Raw genomic sequence first — 20,177 nt, 5'->3', positions numbered from 1 at the left:
TTTCTTGCCATTGCAGCCACTACTGATAACAAAAACCAAGGAATTGTATGTCTTGTTCTTTCCTATATGCATATAGGCAATAATGCTATACACATTCAACTAGCTAATTCATCAGGACTTAATTCTATATCTCCTAATTCTATATCCCATGAATAGCTTTGGCCTTGAATAAATGATTGCAACAGGACAGCTGCTTCCATCCATGGGTGATTTTTATTCCAGCCAGAAACCAAATGTTCCTTGTTCTCTTGTTCATTCCCCTTTCTCCAAAACCACACAGTGCAGTGAGTCAGGATTGTTGCAGCAAGCCATACCAATGAATAATTTCTTTTATAAAAATCAACACAAGGCTGGTCCCTATGAGTTGGAGATTAAAGGTATCCCAACTGTGTGACCCCTCCAACATGTTATACCCTTCTATAGTCCTTGATATCAATCATTACTCCTCCCTCCCTCAAGTCACAGGGTTCTGTAATGTGCTGCAGCATCTCACAAAACTCACAATTGTCAAGAGAAATGGCTCATGAAATTGTGGAGGCTGCTAAGTACCAAATCTGTAGCTCAGAGAGCAGTCTGGAGGAATCTTCTCACCTACGTATTCTCAGGAGCTGAGAAACCCAAACTGGCAGGTCAGAAGATGGCCTGTTGATGTACAAGGTTGGAGAACTTGGTGAATCAGGACAGATGATGGGCCAAAAGTCTTACAAACTGAAGGTCAGATGACATGAGCCAGTTGCAAGATTCAGGGCAAGAGAGCAAGCTTTTCCAAAACAGTCTTATAAATTAGAGTCAGACCATTCCCCCAAGGGAAATTAAAGGTGGTGACCTTAGTCACACCTTCTACTAAGGGGAGGGCATTCTTATGCTTAAGTGCAATGAAGTTTTTACTCCTTGTTGTTGTTATTATGTGCCATGGAGTTGGTTCCGACTCATAGTGACTCTGCATAGGGTTTCCGAGGCTGTAAATCTTTATGGGATTTTTCTCCTCATCTTTCTCCGGCGGAACTGCTGGTAGTTTTGAACTGTTGACTGTGAGATAAGCAGCCCAATTCTTTTACTCCTTGTTGTTGTTGTTGTTAAGTGCCATCGAGTCGGGTCCGACCCATAGCGACCCTGTACAGGGTTTCCGAGGGTGTAAATCTTTATGGGAGTAGAAAGCCTCATCTTTCTCCCGCGGAGCGGCTGGTAGTTTCGAACCGCTGACCCTAAGGTTCTCAGCCCGATTCGTAACCACTACGCTACCAGAGCTCCTTAGCCCCACTTTAATCTTTACTCCTTAGCAACTCAGTTCAAAATGGAACTGAACTCACTCATTTAATTTTCAGCCAAGGAATAGGTAGGTATATGGAGGTGTAGGGGGAGTGGAAAGGGAGGGAGACAACAATACTAATGAAGTACACACATCATAGAATGGTCAATCATTTGAGATCAAAAGGCCAGCATTTACCTAATGAAAAAATTCAAAAGGGTTGGGGAAGTAGGAGGAATGGGAAAAACCCCAGGGAAGAAGTGTGATAGGTGATATTACAATGAGGGGATTACAGTCACTGAGATGGACCAAAGTGTAAGATTTATTGAATGTAAAACTTGATGATCGGCTCTGAAAGCCTTTACTCAGTTTAGCTGTTGTTAAGTGCTGTCCAGTCAGTTCTGACTCATAGCAACCCTGTATACATTTCCAAGGAGCAGCTGGTGAACTTGAACTGCTGACCTTGTGGTTCACATTCCAGTGCTGATCCTATTGTTGGTATGAAGTGCTGTCCAGTCTGTTCCGAACCTTAGTGATCCTATATAGGGTTTTTGAGGATAGACTGGTGAGTTTGATCCACCGACCTTATGGTTCAAGCCAACTTTGCAGTCCAGTACATTAATTCACAGCCCCACTCCAAGACTCTTATGGTGGTAGTGGTGGTGTGCCATGGAGTCGGTTCCAACTCACAGCAACCCTGTATAGGGTTTCTGAGGCTATCAATCTTTTGGGGAGCAGAAAGCCTCATCTTTCTCCTGTGAACAGCTGGTAGTTTTGAACTACTGACCTTGAGTATAGCAGCCCAAGTGGTAATCACTACACTACCAGGACTCTTATGTTGTTGTTGTTAAGTGTCTTTGAGTTGGTTCCAACCCATAGTGACCCTGTATAAGGTTTCCAAGGAGCAACTAGTGAGCTTGAACCACCAACCTTGTGATTCAAATCGACTTTTCAGTCCAGTGCATTAACCCACAGCGCCACACAAAAAAAGATTGTTTGTAATCAAAATATTTATAGCATATGCATTTATAGCACAACATTCATTCTCATTGTACAGGTGATGATTTTTTTTTAAATGCACTTCAAATGTTACTTTAGTAAAGTTTGGATTAAAAAAAGGTATACTACTTTCACACAGTTTATAAACTAGCAGTGCTCTAAGAATGATTTGCTACTTGTTGTTAAGTGCAGTTGAGTTATTAGAAAAAAATGTTTTTCTTTTGTTACCTTTTACATGTTTACAAGTTGATTGATTCATAAAGAGTTGATTGCTAGTTTAGTTTATTGATTCTGGAGAGAAGTCAACATCCATCTTTAATATGTAGAATTGTCTACATTCATGCATAAAAGAAAAAGTCATCATCTGCATATCCAGGATTTACAGCACAGACTATTTTCGGTTTAGAAAGCGGAGATTCCAATTTAGTTTTGGTCAGTTGAAATTTCATTTCTCTTCTATTAGATGAATCCAGCTTTATCTAGGAATCATGCTGAACTACATGAGCTACCATCCACTACCTATCACCATCTCAGCCCACTAAAATGGAGAGAGAGACAGAGACCCAAGTAATGATTCTTGAGAAAACAGAGGGGAAGTAACTAGTTCCAAAGTCTCACAACTAGAAACTAATAGAAACAAGTCTGGAATTTCTTTCCTTTTATGGTTTTGTTTTGTTTACCAACATTAACAATATAAATTTTAATGGTTTTCCTCATTGCTGATCTTGTGTGTGTGTTTTTTTAATTGCAAAGCATTACAACTGCACTTTTTTTGGTGGGTGAGTAACATTGAAATATAATTTACAAACCATGCAATTCACTCATTAAAAGTGTACTGTTTAATAACACTGACTTTGTACAATTAATGACAGAGTTGAACATCCATCTTCACAATTAATTTTATAACATTTTCATTTTTCCTTTTTCTGCCTCCACCCCAGCCCTGCTCCCCAAAAGCAACCAAACTTCACACCACTTAGTCATTGCCTCTCAACTTCCTCTTACTCCCTGGCCCTAGGCAACCCAGAATCCTCTTTTCTGGGTATTTCATATGTGATCTTTGTGTTTGGCTTCTTTTATTGAGCATGTTTTCATCGTTCATCCATGTTGTAGCATGCATCAATACTTTATGGTTATTGTTGTCTTTACATGCCTTTGAGTTGGTTCTGACTCATAGTGACCCTGTATAGAGGTTTTTTTTGTTTTTTTTTTAAAGGTTTTTATTGTGGATTGAGTGAAAGTTTTCAGGGCACATCATCGGTTTCACATTCAAACATTCATATACCTTGTTTCATTACATTGATTATAATCCCCTCCACATACCATCAGATACCATCAGTTAACAGAGTTTCTCTATATCCTCTTTAGCTTTTTTGGGGGGGAAAACTTTGCCTTTTTGGAATTTACAGTCTCGGCTTTTAGGGAAGGTTTTTATTTATTTATTTTTTTTTTTCTGTATAGAGTTTTTAAGGACCAGGTGGTGAGCTTGAACCACCGACCTTGCAGTTCAAACTGACTTTACAGTCCAGCGCATTAACCTGCAGAGACACTGGGGAAGAAAAGGTCTTGTGATATGCTTCCACTAAAATTACAGCCAAGAAAAAAACTATGGAGATACTCTGCTCTGCACACATGGGGTTGTCATGAGTCAGACTTGAATCAACAACTAACAACAACAACATTTTAAAAAGTATAAAAAATTGACTTGAGTAAACCTTTAATCTACAGACAGTTTCAGGGTATCCTCCAGCGTCTAATTTTCTGACATACAGCTATTTTCTATGTGAGAGTTGTATACTCTGCAATTAGGACTGCTGCTTTGATTTTTGAAGCAAATACTCAATAGCACCATCTACTGTTGAAAGATACAAAATTTAATAATAGTGGAAAGAATAAACTCAGAACTTCAGTTAGAATAAACACAAAAATATCTTATCACAACTTTCTTAACCTACAGATAAACAATGTTGGGCTTCAAAAAGATAAATAACTTGGAAAAAAAAGATAAATAATTTGTCAAGTTACAGTTGTTGTGTGTCATCCAGTCGGTTACAACTCATATTGATTCATAATCATAGAGACACATAGAGAGTGGATGGTGGAATTGAACTGCCAACCTTGCAATTATCAGTCCAGGGTTTATCCTACAGTGCCACACCAAGGCTTACAAAATTCATGCTAAAACAATATATACTATTGCAAACTAAAATTTCTGTAGGTACTTTTAAAATGAGAAAACTTAAATGAAAAATCTGTTTACTTAAGTGTCTAGAATCAAACTGGGATGGTTCTGGTTCTGACTTTGACTTGTGTGCTTGCTCAAGACAAGTTAATAAACTACTCTCTGCTCTAATTTCTACAGCTTAAAATTGGTGACACATTTCTCAGGGTTTATGTGAGAGGTTGAAGTGGTAGAAGATGTATGTAAGGCACAATGATAATGATGATATTCACTTACAAGTGGTGGTGTTGGTTTTTGAATCCAGGCCTTTCACTTAAAAAATCTACATTTAAAAATTTTGAAGAACCAGAAGAAAAAAAAAAGAAGACTGACAGTATAATCAAACATAAAATAAACATCCATGAATGAGTGTTTGGTAAGAAAAGCACATCAACATATAAGCCCACTGGCATACCATAAACTTTGTAGGATTCTTGGATTTGGTGAGTGACGAAGCTAGGTCTCATTTTCAGTACTGGGAAGAGAGCTCTTTAGTTGCCTGTGTTTATTTATTATTTTTTCCAGCAAGATTCCTCTCATTCAGTGAGAGACCTGTGCTCTTGGCCTCAAACATGGACACACAATAAGACTTGGAAATAGGGATTGGTTTCCCTGTTCGGGGGCAGAGTCCAAAGGAATCAGAGAAAGGAGAAAAATGTGATGTTCTAGATTTCACTCCAATACCCCCTGTAGGGCACCTCATTCCTTATTAAGTGTGGTGGAGATACCTCACCAACTCATATTCATTCTCCTAATCTTTATTTTTGGGAGCCATGGTGGCTTTATAGGAGAAGCACTGGACTGTTAACCACAAGGTTGGCAGTTAAACCCACCAGCCACTCTGTGAGAGAAAGATGAGGCTTTCTGCTCCCACAGAGATTTACAGCCTCAGTCAGAAACCAGACAGTCGGAACTGATTCAATGGGAGTGAGTGACTGAGTGAGTGATAATACAGTGGTTAAGTGCTTGGTTGCTAACTGAAACATCTGTCATTTGAACCCATCAGTAGCTCCATGGGTCTGTAAAGATTACAGCCTTGGGAACCCTATGGGGTAGTTCTACCTTGTACTATAGGGTTACTGTGAGTTGTTATTGTTAAGTGCCGTCGAGTTGGTTCTGAACCATAGCAACCCTGTAAATCTTTACGGGAGCAGAAAGCTTCATCTTTCTCCTGTGGAGCGGCTGGTAGTTTCGAACTACTGGCCTCAAGGTTCGCAGCCCGATTTGTAACCACTACGCTATCAGAACATGGGAACACTGAATGTTTTAAAATTGGGAAAGGTGTGCGACAAGGTTGTGTTCTTTCACCATACTTATTCAACCTGTATGCTGAGCAAATAATACGAGCAGCTGGGTTTTATGAAGAAAAACATGGCGTCAGGATTGGAGGAAGACTCATTAACAACCTGCGATATGCCGATGATACAACCTTGCTTGCTGAAAGTGAAGAGGACTTGAAACATTTACTTATGAAGATCAAAGAGCACAACCTTCCATATGGATTGCATCTCAATGTCAAGAAAACAAAAATCCTTACCACTGGACCAATAAACAACATTCTTATCAATGGAGAAAAGATTGAAGTTGTCAAGGACTTCATTCTTCTTGGATCAACTCAACACTCATGGAAGCAGCAGTCAAGAGATCAGACGACATATTGCATTGGGCAAATCTGCTGCACAGGAACTTTTTAAAGTATTGAAGAGCAGAGATGTCAGCTTGAGGACTAAGGTGCGCCTGACCCAGGCCATGGTATTTTCAATAACCTCATATGGATGTGAAACCTGGACAGTGAACAAGGAAGATCGTAGAAGAATTGATGCCTTTGAGTTGTGGTGTTGGAGGAGAATACTAAAGGTGCCATGGACTGCCAAAAGAACCAATAGATCTGTTTTGGAAGAAGTGCAGCCAGAGTGCTCCTTGGAGGCCAAGATGGCTAGGCTTCGTCTCTCATACTTTGGACATATTGTCCGGAGGGAACAGTTGCTGGAGAAGGATGTCATGTTGGGTAAGGTGGAGGGTCAGAGAAAAAGGGGAAGACCCCTAACGAGATGGATTGGCCAGGTGGCATCATTGATGGGCTCAAGTGTGGCAGCCCAGGATCGGACTTTGTTTCGTTCTGCTGTGCATGGGGTCGCTATGAGTCAGTTCCGACTCGATGGCACCTGACAACAACGCTATCAGAGCTCCTTTGAGCTATGGTTACTATGAGTTAGACTGAACTTAATGGTAAACAACTCTTTATTTTAGTAGCAGATCTCTAGTTTTAGCTTACATGCTCCAACCTCCGGTTATGGATTGAATTCCGGTTATGGATTGAATTGTGTCTTCCCAAAATATGTGCTGTCAATCCTCAAACCTGTATGTTCGGATATGTGACACTTTAGGATAAGCACTGAAATGCTAACTTCAAGGTCTGCAGTTCAAACCCTTCAGTCATTCCTTGAAAACCCTATACAGGGTCACTATGAATCAGAACTGACTCAATGACACTTAACAACAACAACAACAACAACAACAAGGATCCCATTTGGGAACAAGATTGTCTTTGTTATGTTAATGAGATCATGTAGGTGTAGGGTATGTTTTAAACCAATCATTTATGAGATTTAAAAGGAGCAGATTAGGCACCAAAGCAAGCAAGGAAGAATGGGGGAAATGATGCCAAATAGAGTTCTCCAAGGAATACCGAAAACAGAGATAAGGATTTTCCTCCAGAGTGGACAGAGAGGGTCTTCCTTTAGAGCCAGCACCTTGTGAATTAGAATCTACTCAATGGCAATGAGCTTTTTGAACTAGTGTTTACAAGTCGGGCTGCTAATCTAACAGTCAGCAGTTCAAAACTACCAGTAGTTTCACAGGATTAAAATTAGACTTTCTCTTCCTGTAAATATTTACAACCTCAGAAACCCTAAAAACCTGCAATATACAGATAATATAACCTTGCTTGCTGCAAGCAAAAAGGACTTAAAATACATGCTGAGAAGATCAAAGACTGCAGTCTTCAGTGTGGATTGCACCACCATGTAAAGAAAACAAAAATCCTCACAACTGGACCAATAAATGTTGTTGTTGTTAAGTGCCGTCTAAATGGGAAAAGATTGAAGTTGTCAAAGACTTCATTTTACTTGAATTCACAATCAAAACTCTTAGAAGCAGCAGTCAAGAAACTAAATGACATATTTCATTAGGTAAGTATGCTGCACCAGATTTCTTTTAAAAGTGTTCAAGAGCAAAGATACCAGTTTGAGGACTAAGGTGTGACTGACCCAAGCAATAGTATTTTCAATATCCTCATATACATGTGAATGTTGGACAATGAATAAGGAAGACTGGAGAAGAATCAATGCATTTGAATTATGGTGTTGGAGAAGAATATTAGAAGTATGATGACCTGTCAGAAGAACAAACAAAGCTGTGTTGGAAGAAGTACAGCCAGTATGCTCCTTAGAAGCCAGGATGGTGAGACCTTGTCTCTCATACTTCAGACATGTTAATAGAAGGGACCAGTTCCTGGAGAAGGATCTCATGCTGGGTTAAGTGGAGGGTCAGAAAAAAAGAGGAAGTACCTCAAGGAGATGGCTTGATACAGTGATAGCAGCAATGGGCTCAAACGTCACAGCAATTGTGAGGATGGTGCGGGACTGGACAGGTTTTGGTCAATATGAGTTGGAACTGATGGATGGTACTTAACAGCAGCAAAGCAGGACCGTGAAGGACCATGTGCAAACCTGATCACATACCATCAGGAGATACTGGGTTTGGAGCTGGGAGAGGTGAATGGATATAATTTTTGCTTTTCAGTCTTTGGGTAGGAAATTGATATATTTTTAAGTTTAAAAGGGAAATAGTTATTGTTGTTAGGTGCCATCAAGTCGGTAATGACTCATAGCAACCCTATGCACAACAGAAGGAAACATTGCTGGCCCTGGGCCAACCTCACTACTGTTGCAACGCTTGAGTCCATCGATACTGCCACTTGGCCAATCCATCTCGCTGGGGGTCTTCCTCTTTTTCTCTGACCTCCACCTCACCAAACATGATTTCCTTCTCAAGCGACTGGTCCCTCCTGACAATATGTCCAAAGTATGAGAGACAAAGTTTGTCCATCCTGCCTACAGGGATGGAAATATAACCCATGCCTGACCAGTAATATTGCCTGTCCCCCAGTGTAAAAAACCTAAATGTGCACAAAAACATAAAAAAAAAATTGGTGTAACAGAATATATTATTGATTATATTGTGTAACAGAATGTAATACATGATTCAAATCAGGCAGTGTTAACTGGGATCTTTTGAGAAGGCACTCTGAAGAAGAGACAATAAAAATGGGTTAAAGAGTTAACATAAATCACCGTGATGTTAATTTATCAGGTGTGGTGCTGTGGATCAGTATTCAGCTGCTAATCATAGAATTTAACAACAACAATAACAGAGATCTCAGAGATCTCAGAACACATACAGGGTTCCAGGGTCAGTGGATTGGAGAAAGAGAGTCATTAAGGATATGCTATATATTTTCCAATTAGACCCTCTGGTTCCTGCTCCTCAAAACTGGCTGCACATGTATAATTCTCTAAAGGAGCTCATTGCCTATGGCCAAACTATCTCCACTAAGCTGCTTACTATACTGTTGCTTGACTTGAAGGTCAAACTTTAGGAAAATGGGTCCTTAAAGTTCAAGGTGCCAAAGGACACCTAAAGGCAGACGGTTGAGTAGGTCACCCTATCTCTTGTTGTTAAGTTCTGCCAAGTTAGTTCTGACTCATAGTGACCCTGTATAGCGTTTTCTGAGGGCTGGTGAGTTTGAACTGCTAACCTTTCAGTTAGTAGTCCAGTGTTTATCCTACAGTGCCACACTAAGACCCCATCTCTTGAACCCAGAAATTTGGGTTCCAGGAGAAGTAAAATTGTTTGTCACCTATAAATTGATATGTTTAGGGAAAAGAATGTGACATAATCAGGACAAATCACAGGACTTTCCTGGGAATGAAATACTGATGCTGGAAAACTTTCTACTTGGCTTGTTTAGCTGAGGATTAATCTGGAGCTATGGACAGATCCTGCCATGTGGAGAGATGCTCCCCAAAGAATGAAACCAAAGAATTAGAATTGACAGACAGATAGAAAGTGCTAGATTCTAGTCCTTGAAACTCTTATTCTATCTTTTTTCCTGTGAGTTTATCTCATTCTTTCCTTCCCTTACATGAACCATTAACTTCCCTTCTTTGCTTCTTGCTGTTGAGAGCCATAGTAGTAACCATAGTAGTAGACTTATTAGATAGATACTTTTCAACTTCAAAATAAAGATTAAATTTATATAAGTGTGGTCCAGTGGGGTAAGCATTGGGCTGCTAATCATAGAGTTGGAGGTTCAAATCCCTTTTCCAACTTATAGCAACCATATAGGGTTTCCAAGGGAGGGGCTGGAGGGTTTGAACCACTGACCTTGTGGTTAGCAGTCCAGTACTTAGCCTACAGTGCCATACTTACATAAATTTAGTTTTTATTTTGAAGTTGAAAGAAATCTCTCTAGTAGGTCTACTACTATGTTGTTAAGTGCCATCAAGTTGGTTCAGACCCATAGTGACTTTGTATAGAGTTTCCAAGGAGCAGCTGGTAAGCTTGAACTGCTGACCTTGCAGTTCAAAGGGTCTGCAGTCTGGTGCATTAACCCACATTGCCACACCAGGACTACCTACTAATATGGTTACCAGTAAATGTCATCTCCTTCAAGGGAGTCTCGATAGTTTAAAAAGCTTCAAGACAGACAAGGAAAGAAAAAAAAAAAAATTATAGTGGAGTTACTCACTGGAAATGCTATATACATGGATGTGGTACTAGATTATAAAATCAATGAATAAGACAAAAAACCCATTTAGACTCAACTACAACAAAAAATGAAGTACTGATTCTGGCTACCACATGGGTGAACATTGAGAATATTATCCTAAGTGAAAGAAGCCAAGTTTAAAAGGCCATCCATGACTCCATGGATATGAAATGTCCAGAACAGGCAAAATCTATGGACAGAAAGTAGATTGGTGTTTGCAGGGGGTGGGAGGAGTGTGGGGAGGTACAGAGTGACTGCTGATGAGTACCAGGGTTCTTTGTGGGCTAATGAGAATGTTCTGAAATTAGATAGTAGTAATGGTTGTACAACTTTGTGATATACTATCAAGTTGGTTCCAACACATAGCAAATCTGTACAGGGATTCTGAGGAGCAGCTGGTGAGCTTGAACCACCGACCTTGCTGGTGGCACAAAGGGGTAAGCATTGGACAGCTAACCACAGGGTTGAAGATTCAAATCTACTAGCTGCTCCACAGGAGAAAGTTGAGGCTGTCTGCTCCTATAAAGTCATGGAGATGCAAAATAGTTCCATTTTGTCCTATTAGGATGCTATGAGTTGGAATTTACTCTATGGCAGTGGGCTTGGTTTGGTAATCGTCCTTTTTAGCACATGCTTCCCAATCCCCTTAAAACAACAACAATAAAAATCCTTTCATTTATCTCTTGGTATCCACAAATCTTTTGTTTCAGTGGGTTTATCTATTCTAGATACTTATTTCATATACCAGAGATTATACAATATGTGGCCTTTTGTGTCTGGTTTCATTAATATAGGATAATGTTTCATCAGTGTGGTAGTATACATCAGAACTTCATTTCTCTTTACAGCTGAATAATACTTCATTGTATGTATTTTGTATATACCATATTTTGTTTATTCATTTATGTTTTGATGGACATTCAAGTTGTTTCTACCTTTTGGCTATGGTGCACAATGCTGTAATGAACTCTGGTATACACGTTTCTGTCTTTGATTTGTTGTTTCCAGGCACAGATAGTTTTAAGGAAAAGAATTTACAGATCTTCAACTCATGGATGCTATAGTTTCCAACTTCATCCAAGGTAAAGACTCATTGTCACCACACTGCCTGTTGCACTTTCCCATGTTTCATTTTCAGGTTTTAAAAAGAAAGGCATTCTTGTCAACTGTCATGAATTCTTACCGTGGTATAAATCTCAGAGTGCTAATGGATGGGACAATTTGAGAGACTGATACTGGGGACCTCCTTTAATCAAGGCATATAAAACCATGATCAATGCTTGCATTTCCCCTTGTATTATATTTTTGACCTATAAATCAGAAAGAATTTAAAAAATGGAGTGACACTACAGTAAAACTTCATTAATTTCTACCTAATTATAGGAACTATCCATAAAAAAGGAAAGGAAGCCTAGGTAATTACTATGATTAACTCCATCAGTAGGATCAAACACTGTTGTTGTTATGTGCCATCAAGTCGGTTCCGACCCATAGCGACCCTGTATAGGGTTTCCGAGGGTGTAAATCTTTACGGGAGTAGAAAGCCTCATCTTTCTCCCGCGGAGCAGCTGGTAGTTTCGAACCGCTGACCTTAAGGTTCGCAGCCCAATTCATAACCACTACGCTACCAGAGCTCCTTTAGTATCAAACACTAGTCAAATGTAAAAGAGAGGCTTTGTATCAATAAGGAGGCTAATAGCAAACACCAAGTAGCGCAGGAGTGTTCTCTTAAATACGCGTTTAATTCCAGCACCCACAACAGAACACCTTGCTGCTCACTTGCTGATTTCACATTTGTTAAAAGTCTGTATCTAAAACGCTGAGTCTGTTCAAATGACGCATGGGTTGTGCAGGCCAGCTTCGGTGAAACCCCAAAGCACCCGGCGGGCGGCACACCCTCTCGGTGAATCGGTGTCAAATCACTCCACTAGTAAACCAGGTAAGTACAGGGCGAGAGGGCAGGTGGATCACTGCAGCCAGAGAGAGCATTTGGAGCTCCAAATAGGCCGGGTCCGTGTGGAAGGCGAGCGCCTGCACCACTGTCACAGCACATATCTCCAGACTGTCTGTCCAGCAGGTCATGACTCATCGGTCGCGCCTCACTGGCTTTAGCCTAAGACCTTAAAGAGCTCTGCCTCAAAGTCGCGTGCCTCCGCACCCAGAACCCTCCTACCGCCCTTTTAGCCCCGCCCCAGCCCCACCCTTTCTCTGCCCCCTGTCATACTACTTCCGGATCCAGCTTCCCAACCGGCCTCCGTCGCGCTCCACCTCCTTAGTCTCGGTTCTCTTTTCCCTCCGTAACATAGTCACGTGAGGGGCGACCGCGGGGGCTGCCGGGAGTAGTACTGCCGGTCGGTCTGGGTTTGGACTCAACATGGCCGTTCCTGTCGGGCAGTGACCAAGGTTTTGCCGTCGGGAGGATTAAGTGGCGACTGTCGGCGTCTCCACCTACTGAGGTGGAATGCGAGGGCGCCAGGACGAGCGCTAAGGAGCGGCGGTGACGGGGCGTTTGGTGGTGTGTGCTCGGGAAGCCGAGGCGGCGTCTGTTCCTTCTACTCGTCTCCAGGCTTCAGTGCGGAGCCCCGCCCGGCCGGGCCAGACCGGCGGGCGGCGGCGGTTCTGCTGCAGCCTCAGGATCAGCCTCCGAGGGTGGGCCGGAGGGCGGGCGCCTCCACTGCGCCTGTCGCGGCAATGGCCCAGTGTGTACAGTCAGTGCAGGAGCTAATCCCGGACTCATTCGTCCCCTCCGTCGCCGCACTGTGTAGCGACGAAGCTGAGCGGCTCACTCGTCGCAATCACCTTAGCTTCGCAGAACTGCTTAAACCCTTCTCTCGCCTCACTTCCGAGGGTAGGTGGTCGTCCCCTTTTCTTGCGGGGCCAGCCCGAGTAAAGCCGTCATGGGAGAAGGAAGTTGGGAGCGGACAGGGAAGAGGGTGATGTTTACATCCCGGAGCCGGTTGAGTGGCGTCTGGAGTTGGGGCCCCAGTGTCTTAGGTGGTGACTGGAGGAGGGGCCATGGTTGAAGTTGTCAAGACAGCGCGGTCTTTCCTAACCTATAGTTTCTCCAGACACTTTTTCCTTCTCTTCCGACCGTTCGGGGTGTGTTAACTAATTTAGTGTAAAGAACGTGAGTCCCAGAGAAAGGCGTTAGGATTGATTAGTCCTAACGGCCATGGGAGCGAATTAGGAAGATGCTGCCTCCCTTAGTAAAGAAAACGTGTCATCTTCACTAAGTGTTAAAGCTGACGTTCAAAATCGTCTTGAGTATTACATTCTAGCAGCGAGACGCATCCTCATCTCTTTGACGAAACTAATGTTTATTTATTTTACATTTTTGAAAATTTAAACACTTTGCTATCGTGCTTAATTAAGCTTTCAAGAAAATAAAGTATTAGATAATCAGACCTAACAGTTGTGGCTCATAGGTGAGCCACCACATAGATGAGAAGTTGTACAAATTTTAGTGGGCGTAAAAAGAGTGAAGAATCCTGACGTTTGATTTTTTTTTCACTTCAGAGTTCAACTTTTTTTTTCTTTTCCCCCCAGTGGGAGAAATGTTTCTTTTATTCAGGAGCTACCTGGTTTAGATATTCTAATAGGGAAAAATGAATGTAAGATGGAAGGTAGAGTTCACAACTAAAGTGTGATGTAAAAGTATAGCAAGATGCAAGTACAGCCCTGTATAGGGGTTCCAAGGAGCGGCTGGTGAGCTTGAACCGCCGACCTTCTAGTTCTTCTAACCGAATTTGCTGTCCAGCTCATTAACCCACAGAGCCACACTAGGACTCTGTGTATACATTATTGTTGTTAAGTGCCATCGAGTCAGTTCGAACTCATAAACCAACTTTGCAGTGCAGCGCATTAACCCACAGTGCCACACTAGGACTCCAGCTATACATTAAGGGTTTTATAATAGAGCTGTGTCAAGGGAATGATTATGATGGTTATTTGGTTATGATGCCTTCTCCAAAAAACCAATATTGTACAATAAATTCATGTACTTGCTACATAGCACAAATGCTTTTTGGGCGAATAGCCTCATCGTAGCCTTGCTTCTTGTATTAAATGGAGAGAGGGAGCTGTCCAAAAGATGAATTTAGGGAACTCTTGGGGTTTTTCCCCAGCCATCCAGCTCATCTCCTTTGGTGTTGTACTAAATCAAAAAGAACAAAATGCCCTAAATTCTTAAACCCAAACAACAATGGGGACCCAGTTTGATTTTACTGTGCTCACTTTTTCCACCTTTGCTAATAAAGAATGGTAATGTTAAGCCCTGATACCTGCTTTATGTGGATTTTCTCTTTTAGTCCAGAGTGAAGTCAGGGAGGTGGATACTGTTATCACCATTTTATATGAGGACATAGAGATGTTGTCCAAAGACTTAACGTTTGGGAAAGATTTCAAAACAAACATTGTGACTCTAGACATTGTTCTTAATTGCTATTTCATATGATCTTTCAATATTTAGAATTGCTTATTTATGCTATAAAGTATCTCTGTCCAATAGAAATATAATGTGAGTTATTTATAGTTCAAAATTTTAAGGTGGTTGTTTTAAAATTTAAAAATTTTGAAAATTTTAAGTCAATTCCGACCCATAGCAACCCTGTATAGGGTTTCTGAGGAGCAGCTGGTTCAAATGGCTTTGCAGTCTGGTGCATTAACCCACAGTGCCATACCTGGACTCCCAAAATTTTAAGGTAGTCACATTAAAACACAAATGAAACAGGAAATGTTAATTTTAATAATAATAGTTAATCCAATATTTCCAAAATATTAACACTACAATGTATAAATAAATAAACAGTATAAAACATTTGGTGAGCCATTTTACTTTTTTTTTGTTGTGCTGAATCTTTGAAATATATGTATTTTGTATTTATATCACAATTATAAGATGGGGCTTCAAAAAAGTAAGTGGAAAAAAACCATTTATTATCTTTAATTCCATTTTTTAGGAATTTTTTGAAGCCCCTTCATAGATGGAAGGGTGCTCTGGTAGCGTAGTGGTTACGAATCGGGCTGCGAACCTCAAGGTCAGCATTTCGAAACTACCAGCTGTTCAGCGGGAGAAAGATGAGGCATTCTGATCCCGTAAAGATTTACATCCTTGGAAACCCTGTGCAGGGTCACTATGGGTTGGAACTGACTCCACGGCACATAACAATAACATCATAGATGGAAGTCATAGATTGTTGAACAAGGGTATGAAATACGAAGAGATTGAGTTGTGAAATTATGGATGGATATGGATTACTGGTGTGGCTCTGTAGGATAAGCACTGGACTGCTAACTGAAAAGTTGGTGGTTCAAACCCACCAGCCACTCTTTGGAAACCCTATACAGGGTCACTATGAGTCAGAATTGACTTGACAGCACTTAACAAAAGTAACAAGGAGTTGATATTGTAAAATTTAAAGTTTGAGATGATTAGGGCATGAACTAGGCATTAGTAATAGGGCAAAAAGGATTTCATTTTTCTGTGGTTTAACTTTTTGCTGGTAAATAAATTCTAGAGCTTTTACTTTTCAGATAAGCCTGATTAAAAAAAATTTTATTTTATTTTACTCAAGTATAGGGATTCTTCAAAGATAGCTTTTCTGTAGGTAATGAAGCATGCGGAAATGACTTCAGGCAGTGTAGCTGACAATTGTTGTTAGATGTTGTGGAGTCAGTTCCAAATCAGTGACCCTGCATAGGATTCCCAAGAAGCAGTTGGTGGGTTTGAACTGCTAACCCTGAGAATCAAACTGACCTTGCGGTCCAGTACTGCAGCGCCACATGCTACTGCACTCTATAGTTGTCAATATGACTAACTAAAACAGATAAAAATATCCTTAGAATAAGAAAGGAATCTTTTAAAAAATGACCACTCTTTTTCTGTCCTGCAGGTATACTGTTATTTGTGATCAATCTTGCTTTGACTACTTAGATAACAGTGTGGTCTGTCAAACATTTTCATGAGATTTATTTGTAGGTTTCAGTAGAAAAACACATGATTTAAAGTTGTACTGAAGACAGAGTTAATAGAAAAAATTTGAGTACCATTCACATGTAGGGTTTTGAAAAGGCATTTAGATTTGATATATTAGGCATCATAGGTTCCTTAGACACATTTTAAAAGTTACATTATATCAAGTTAACAGGTAGTTGCAATATATAAGGGGGCTTTGAAAATTTGTTGGAAAATGCCATTACCTTTTCATTCTAATTTTCCATGAAAATTTTGAAGCTCCTGTATACATACACACACACAAAAAACCCCACTCACATTGTTGTTAGGTGCTGTTGTATTCTGATTACAGGAAACCATGTACAACAGAATGAAATACTGCCTGGTTCTGCCATTTTCACAGTCTGTCCCATGGTTGAGCCCATTGAGGCAATCTTTATGGAAGCAGACTGCTACATCTTTCTCTATAGGAAGCACCTGGTGAGGTCAAACCACCTGCCTTTCTATTAGCAGCTCAGTGCTTAACCATTGTGCCACCAGGGCTCCTTTATATTTACAGCTGCACATATTCATAGTGTACATTATGCACTACCATCAGATTGATTTTAACTCTTAGTGATCCTGTTTAGGGTTTTCAGGACTGTAAATCCTTATAATCTCACAAAGCCTCATCTTTCTCTCACAGAGCAGGTTGTGGGCTTGAACTGTGTACCTTGTGGTTATCAGTCTAGTCCTTATTCTACAGTGCTAACTGTACGCCTTACAGTATATATAGTACTTTAAAGTATTTTTGAGTCTTAATGTTTTTTAATTTAAATTTAAGAAGTCAGCAGAGGGAACACAGGAAATTTTGAAAGACAGTCTTCCTGGATGTACACTTATTTAAAATATAGGCAGACCTAAACAGGAAAACTCACTGTTTGGTATAAAACATTGTTGTTATGTGCCATGGAGTTGGTTCCGACTTATAGCGACCCTGCATAGGGTTTCTGAGGCTGTAAATTTTTACGGGAGCAGAACGCCTCATCTTTCTCCTGCGGAACAGCTGGTAGTTTCGAACTGCTGACCTTGCAGTTCACAGCCCGATTCGTAACCACTACGCTACCAGAGCTCCTTGGTATAAAACATTATTCACTGTTTTGGTTTTTTTCAAATGCCATTTTTGATGGTAAAGTACCCAAAACCAGTTTTCCAAAGGTGCCTTTTATTTAAATGTAGATACTTCAAATGGTTTGTGGAAAAATTACTTTTTAATTCCATTTTTCTATGAACTGCTTGATAATCCATAATGTACTTGAAATAGGTTGTTGTGCTTAATAGCTGCCTCCATCACTTATTGAAGACTTAATTGTATAATTATGTATGTCAGACATGGTGCTCTGTGCTTTACATTTACTATCTCATGTAATCCTTAAAATAATTCCATCAAGTAGGCATTATTCAAAGGACATTGAAGCACAGGAAAGTTAATAAGTTGCTCAGGAAAACTCAGTTAATAAGTGGTGGGTTGAGATTTAACTTAAGGTCTTAGTCTAAAAGCTGGGCTCTTAATCTTTGTATTGAACCTCTTCTAGTGCTACTATAAATATTAATAATCTCGTCTAAGAAAATGTGCTCAAGTTTCTTACTGTGAACTATGGGCACTCTCTTGTTACAATCACATGAGAACCAATTTTTTGGCTTGAAGCCTGAGGCACAGACTATTATATAAAACCCAAACCCACTGTCAGGGAGTTGATTCTGACTCATAGCAACCCTGCAGGACAGAATAAAATAGCTCCGTAGGGTTTAAGAGACTGTTAATCTTTATGGGAGCAGGCAGCCTCATCTTCTTTGTGCAGTAGTTGGTGGGTTTGAATTGCCAGCTTTGCAGTTAGCAGCCCAGTGCTTAATCCACTATGCCACCAAAACCCCTTAAAGACTATATGTTATTGATAAATGCTGTTGAATAGGTTTTGACTCATAGCAATCCTGTATAGGGTTTTCCAGGAGTGAAACTATATAAAACCAAAAACCAAACTAAACCTGGGGTCACCTAGTGGATTTTCACTCATAGCAACCCTACAGGACAGAGTAGAACTGTCCTATAGGATTTCCAAGTTTCCATATCTTTCTCCCATTGAATGGCTGGTGGATTTGAACTATTGACCTTTCAAGTTAGCAGGTAGTCTCATAAACCCCTGGAGCACCAGAGCTCTTTGCAGAGTGGAGGCAGGGAGAATTGTAGTGGTAAGAGGAATCTGAGCATTCATTTTTATGATAATGAAATAGGAGCCAAGGAGAAGCAGAAGGAAGCTAGCATGTAGCATGTAATTCCAATTTCTTTGCCTTTTACTATCTTGAGTGCTGACACCACAGACTATACCGTTCTTGACCGTTTTAGGGTGAGGTGTGAATTAGAGACTTTGAATGGATGGTGGTTGGTTTCTGGCAACTCCAGACAAAGGAGGAAGAAAGTATCTACTGTAGGAAAATTGTGTAGCATTTAGGGAGAAGATGCAAATCTTGTTTAATATGCCATCTAGCTAGCCCTTTTGTTATATAAGAGAATGTGGAAAATCAGTTGTATTTCCAGAAGAATGGTTCACTTTGAATTTTCTGTTTTGATTTGAGCATCTTTTTGGTTTGTAAACCATTAACCTAATGTTTTTAGTCACTGTTAACAGTTTTTATTTATTTATTTTTTTAATGTTCCTTTTGCTGATGAGTGCGATGCCATTCCTCTCCAATTTGTCATTCCAGGCATAGTAAACCATAATGATTGTCAGATTAAGTATGGCCAGTACCAGTCCTGAATGCTCACTAATTCCAAGGATAGCTATCTTTGTACATTCCATTTCATTTTTAACAATTTCCAGTTTTTATAGATTCATACTTAATTCAGTACATATTCTGATTAATGGATGTTTACAGCTGTCTCCTCATTTTGAATTGTGCCCCATCAGCAAGTCAAGCTCCTGAAATCTTCATTCCATTCACATCATCACGATCAACTCTACTTTGAGGAAGCGGCTCTTCCCCAGTCACATTTTGAATGCCTTCCAATGTGAGGTGCTCATTTTTCTGACAGTGTATCTGACGATATTCTGGTGCTCATGTTTCAGCATTCAGTGTTCTGGTGCTATCTAGCAGTGTTTCACTGCTATACGTAAGGTATTCAGTGGCTAAACATTCAGCAGTAGTGTGCCTTTCCTTTTTCCTAGTCTGTTTCAGTCTGGAAACGCAGATGAAACTTGTCCACCATGGGTGACCATGCTGGTATTTAAAATACCAGTGGCATAGTTTCCAGCATCACAGCAACACGCAAGCCACCACAGTATGTCAAAGTGACAGCTATTGAAATGTTATGTGTTGTGTAAAATTAATTTCAGAATTTTTTATTTTCCTTTTTTAAAGTTCACATGAGAGATCCAAATAATCAACTTCATATAATTAAAAATTTGAAGATAGTGGTAAGCAACATTGTCACCCAGCCACCTCAGCCTGGAGCTATTCGGAAGCTTTTGAATGATGTTGTTTCTGGCAGTCAACCTGCAGAAGGATTAGTAGCTAATGTGATTACAGCGGGAGATTATGACCTCAATATTAGTGGTATGTAACATGTTTATTATTCTTTATTAAGTGAAATTTTCTTTTGTTAGAAAAAGTAATTCTGTAACTTGGAGATCATTCAACACATTTTTAAGTGTGTACTGAGTGAGAGTCTGGGAATACAGGCTTGAAAAAAACAATCCTTGCTTTTAAGGAGGTTACAATCAAGTAAGTAGGCAACCATTAAAACTATGAATTTTATGATTTTATTTCATAATAAAAATATATTTGTGGTTGTGATGTAAAGTTAATATAAAAGGGCTTGAAAATTTTCATAGAAAAATTCCAGTATCTTTTATTTAAATTTTTCTTGAACCTTTTTTTTTTTTTT

General features: G+C 40.1%; 1 protein-coding gene across 1 annotated transcript in view; it reads left to right on the top strand.

Moving 5' to 3' along the window:
- The first annotated feature begins 12,954 nt into the window (after positions 1–12,954).
- Positions 12,955–20,177, top strand: part of TRAPPC8 (trafficking protein particle complex 8) — a 136,684-nt gene continuing 129,461 nt past the window's right edge. Inside the window, 2 exon segments of the mRNA XM_006835045.1 lie at positions 12,955–13,150; positions 19,652–19,846. Coding sequence (XP_006835108.1) covers positions 12,994–13,150; positions 19,652–19,846 — 352 coding nt within the window. The 5' untranslated portion in view covers positions 12,955–12,993.

Source organism: Chrysochloris asiatica, unplaced genomic scaffold (assembly GCF_000296735.1).
Source record: "Chrysochloris asiatica unplaced genomic scaffold, ChrAsi1.0 scaffold00015, whole genome shotgun sequence".
In the NCBI taxonomy this organism is placed as follows: Eukaryota; Metazoa; Chordata; class Mammalia; order Afrosoricida; family Chrysochloridae; genus Chrysochloris; species Chrysochloris asiatica.
Note: the sequence above shows the minus strand (reverse complement) of the source record. Positions and strands in the feature narration are given on the sequence as shown.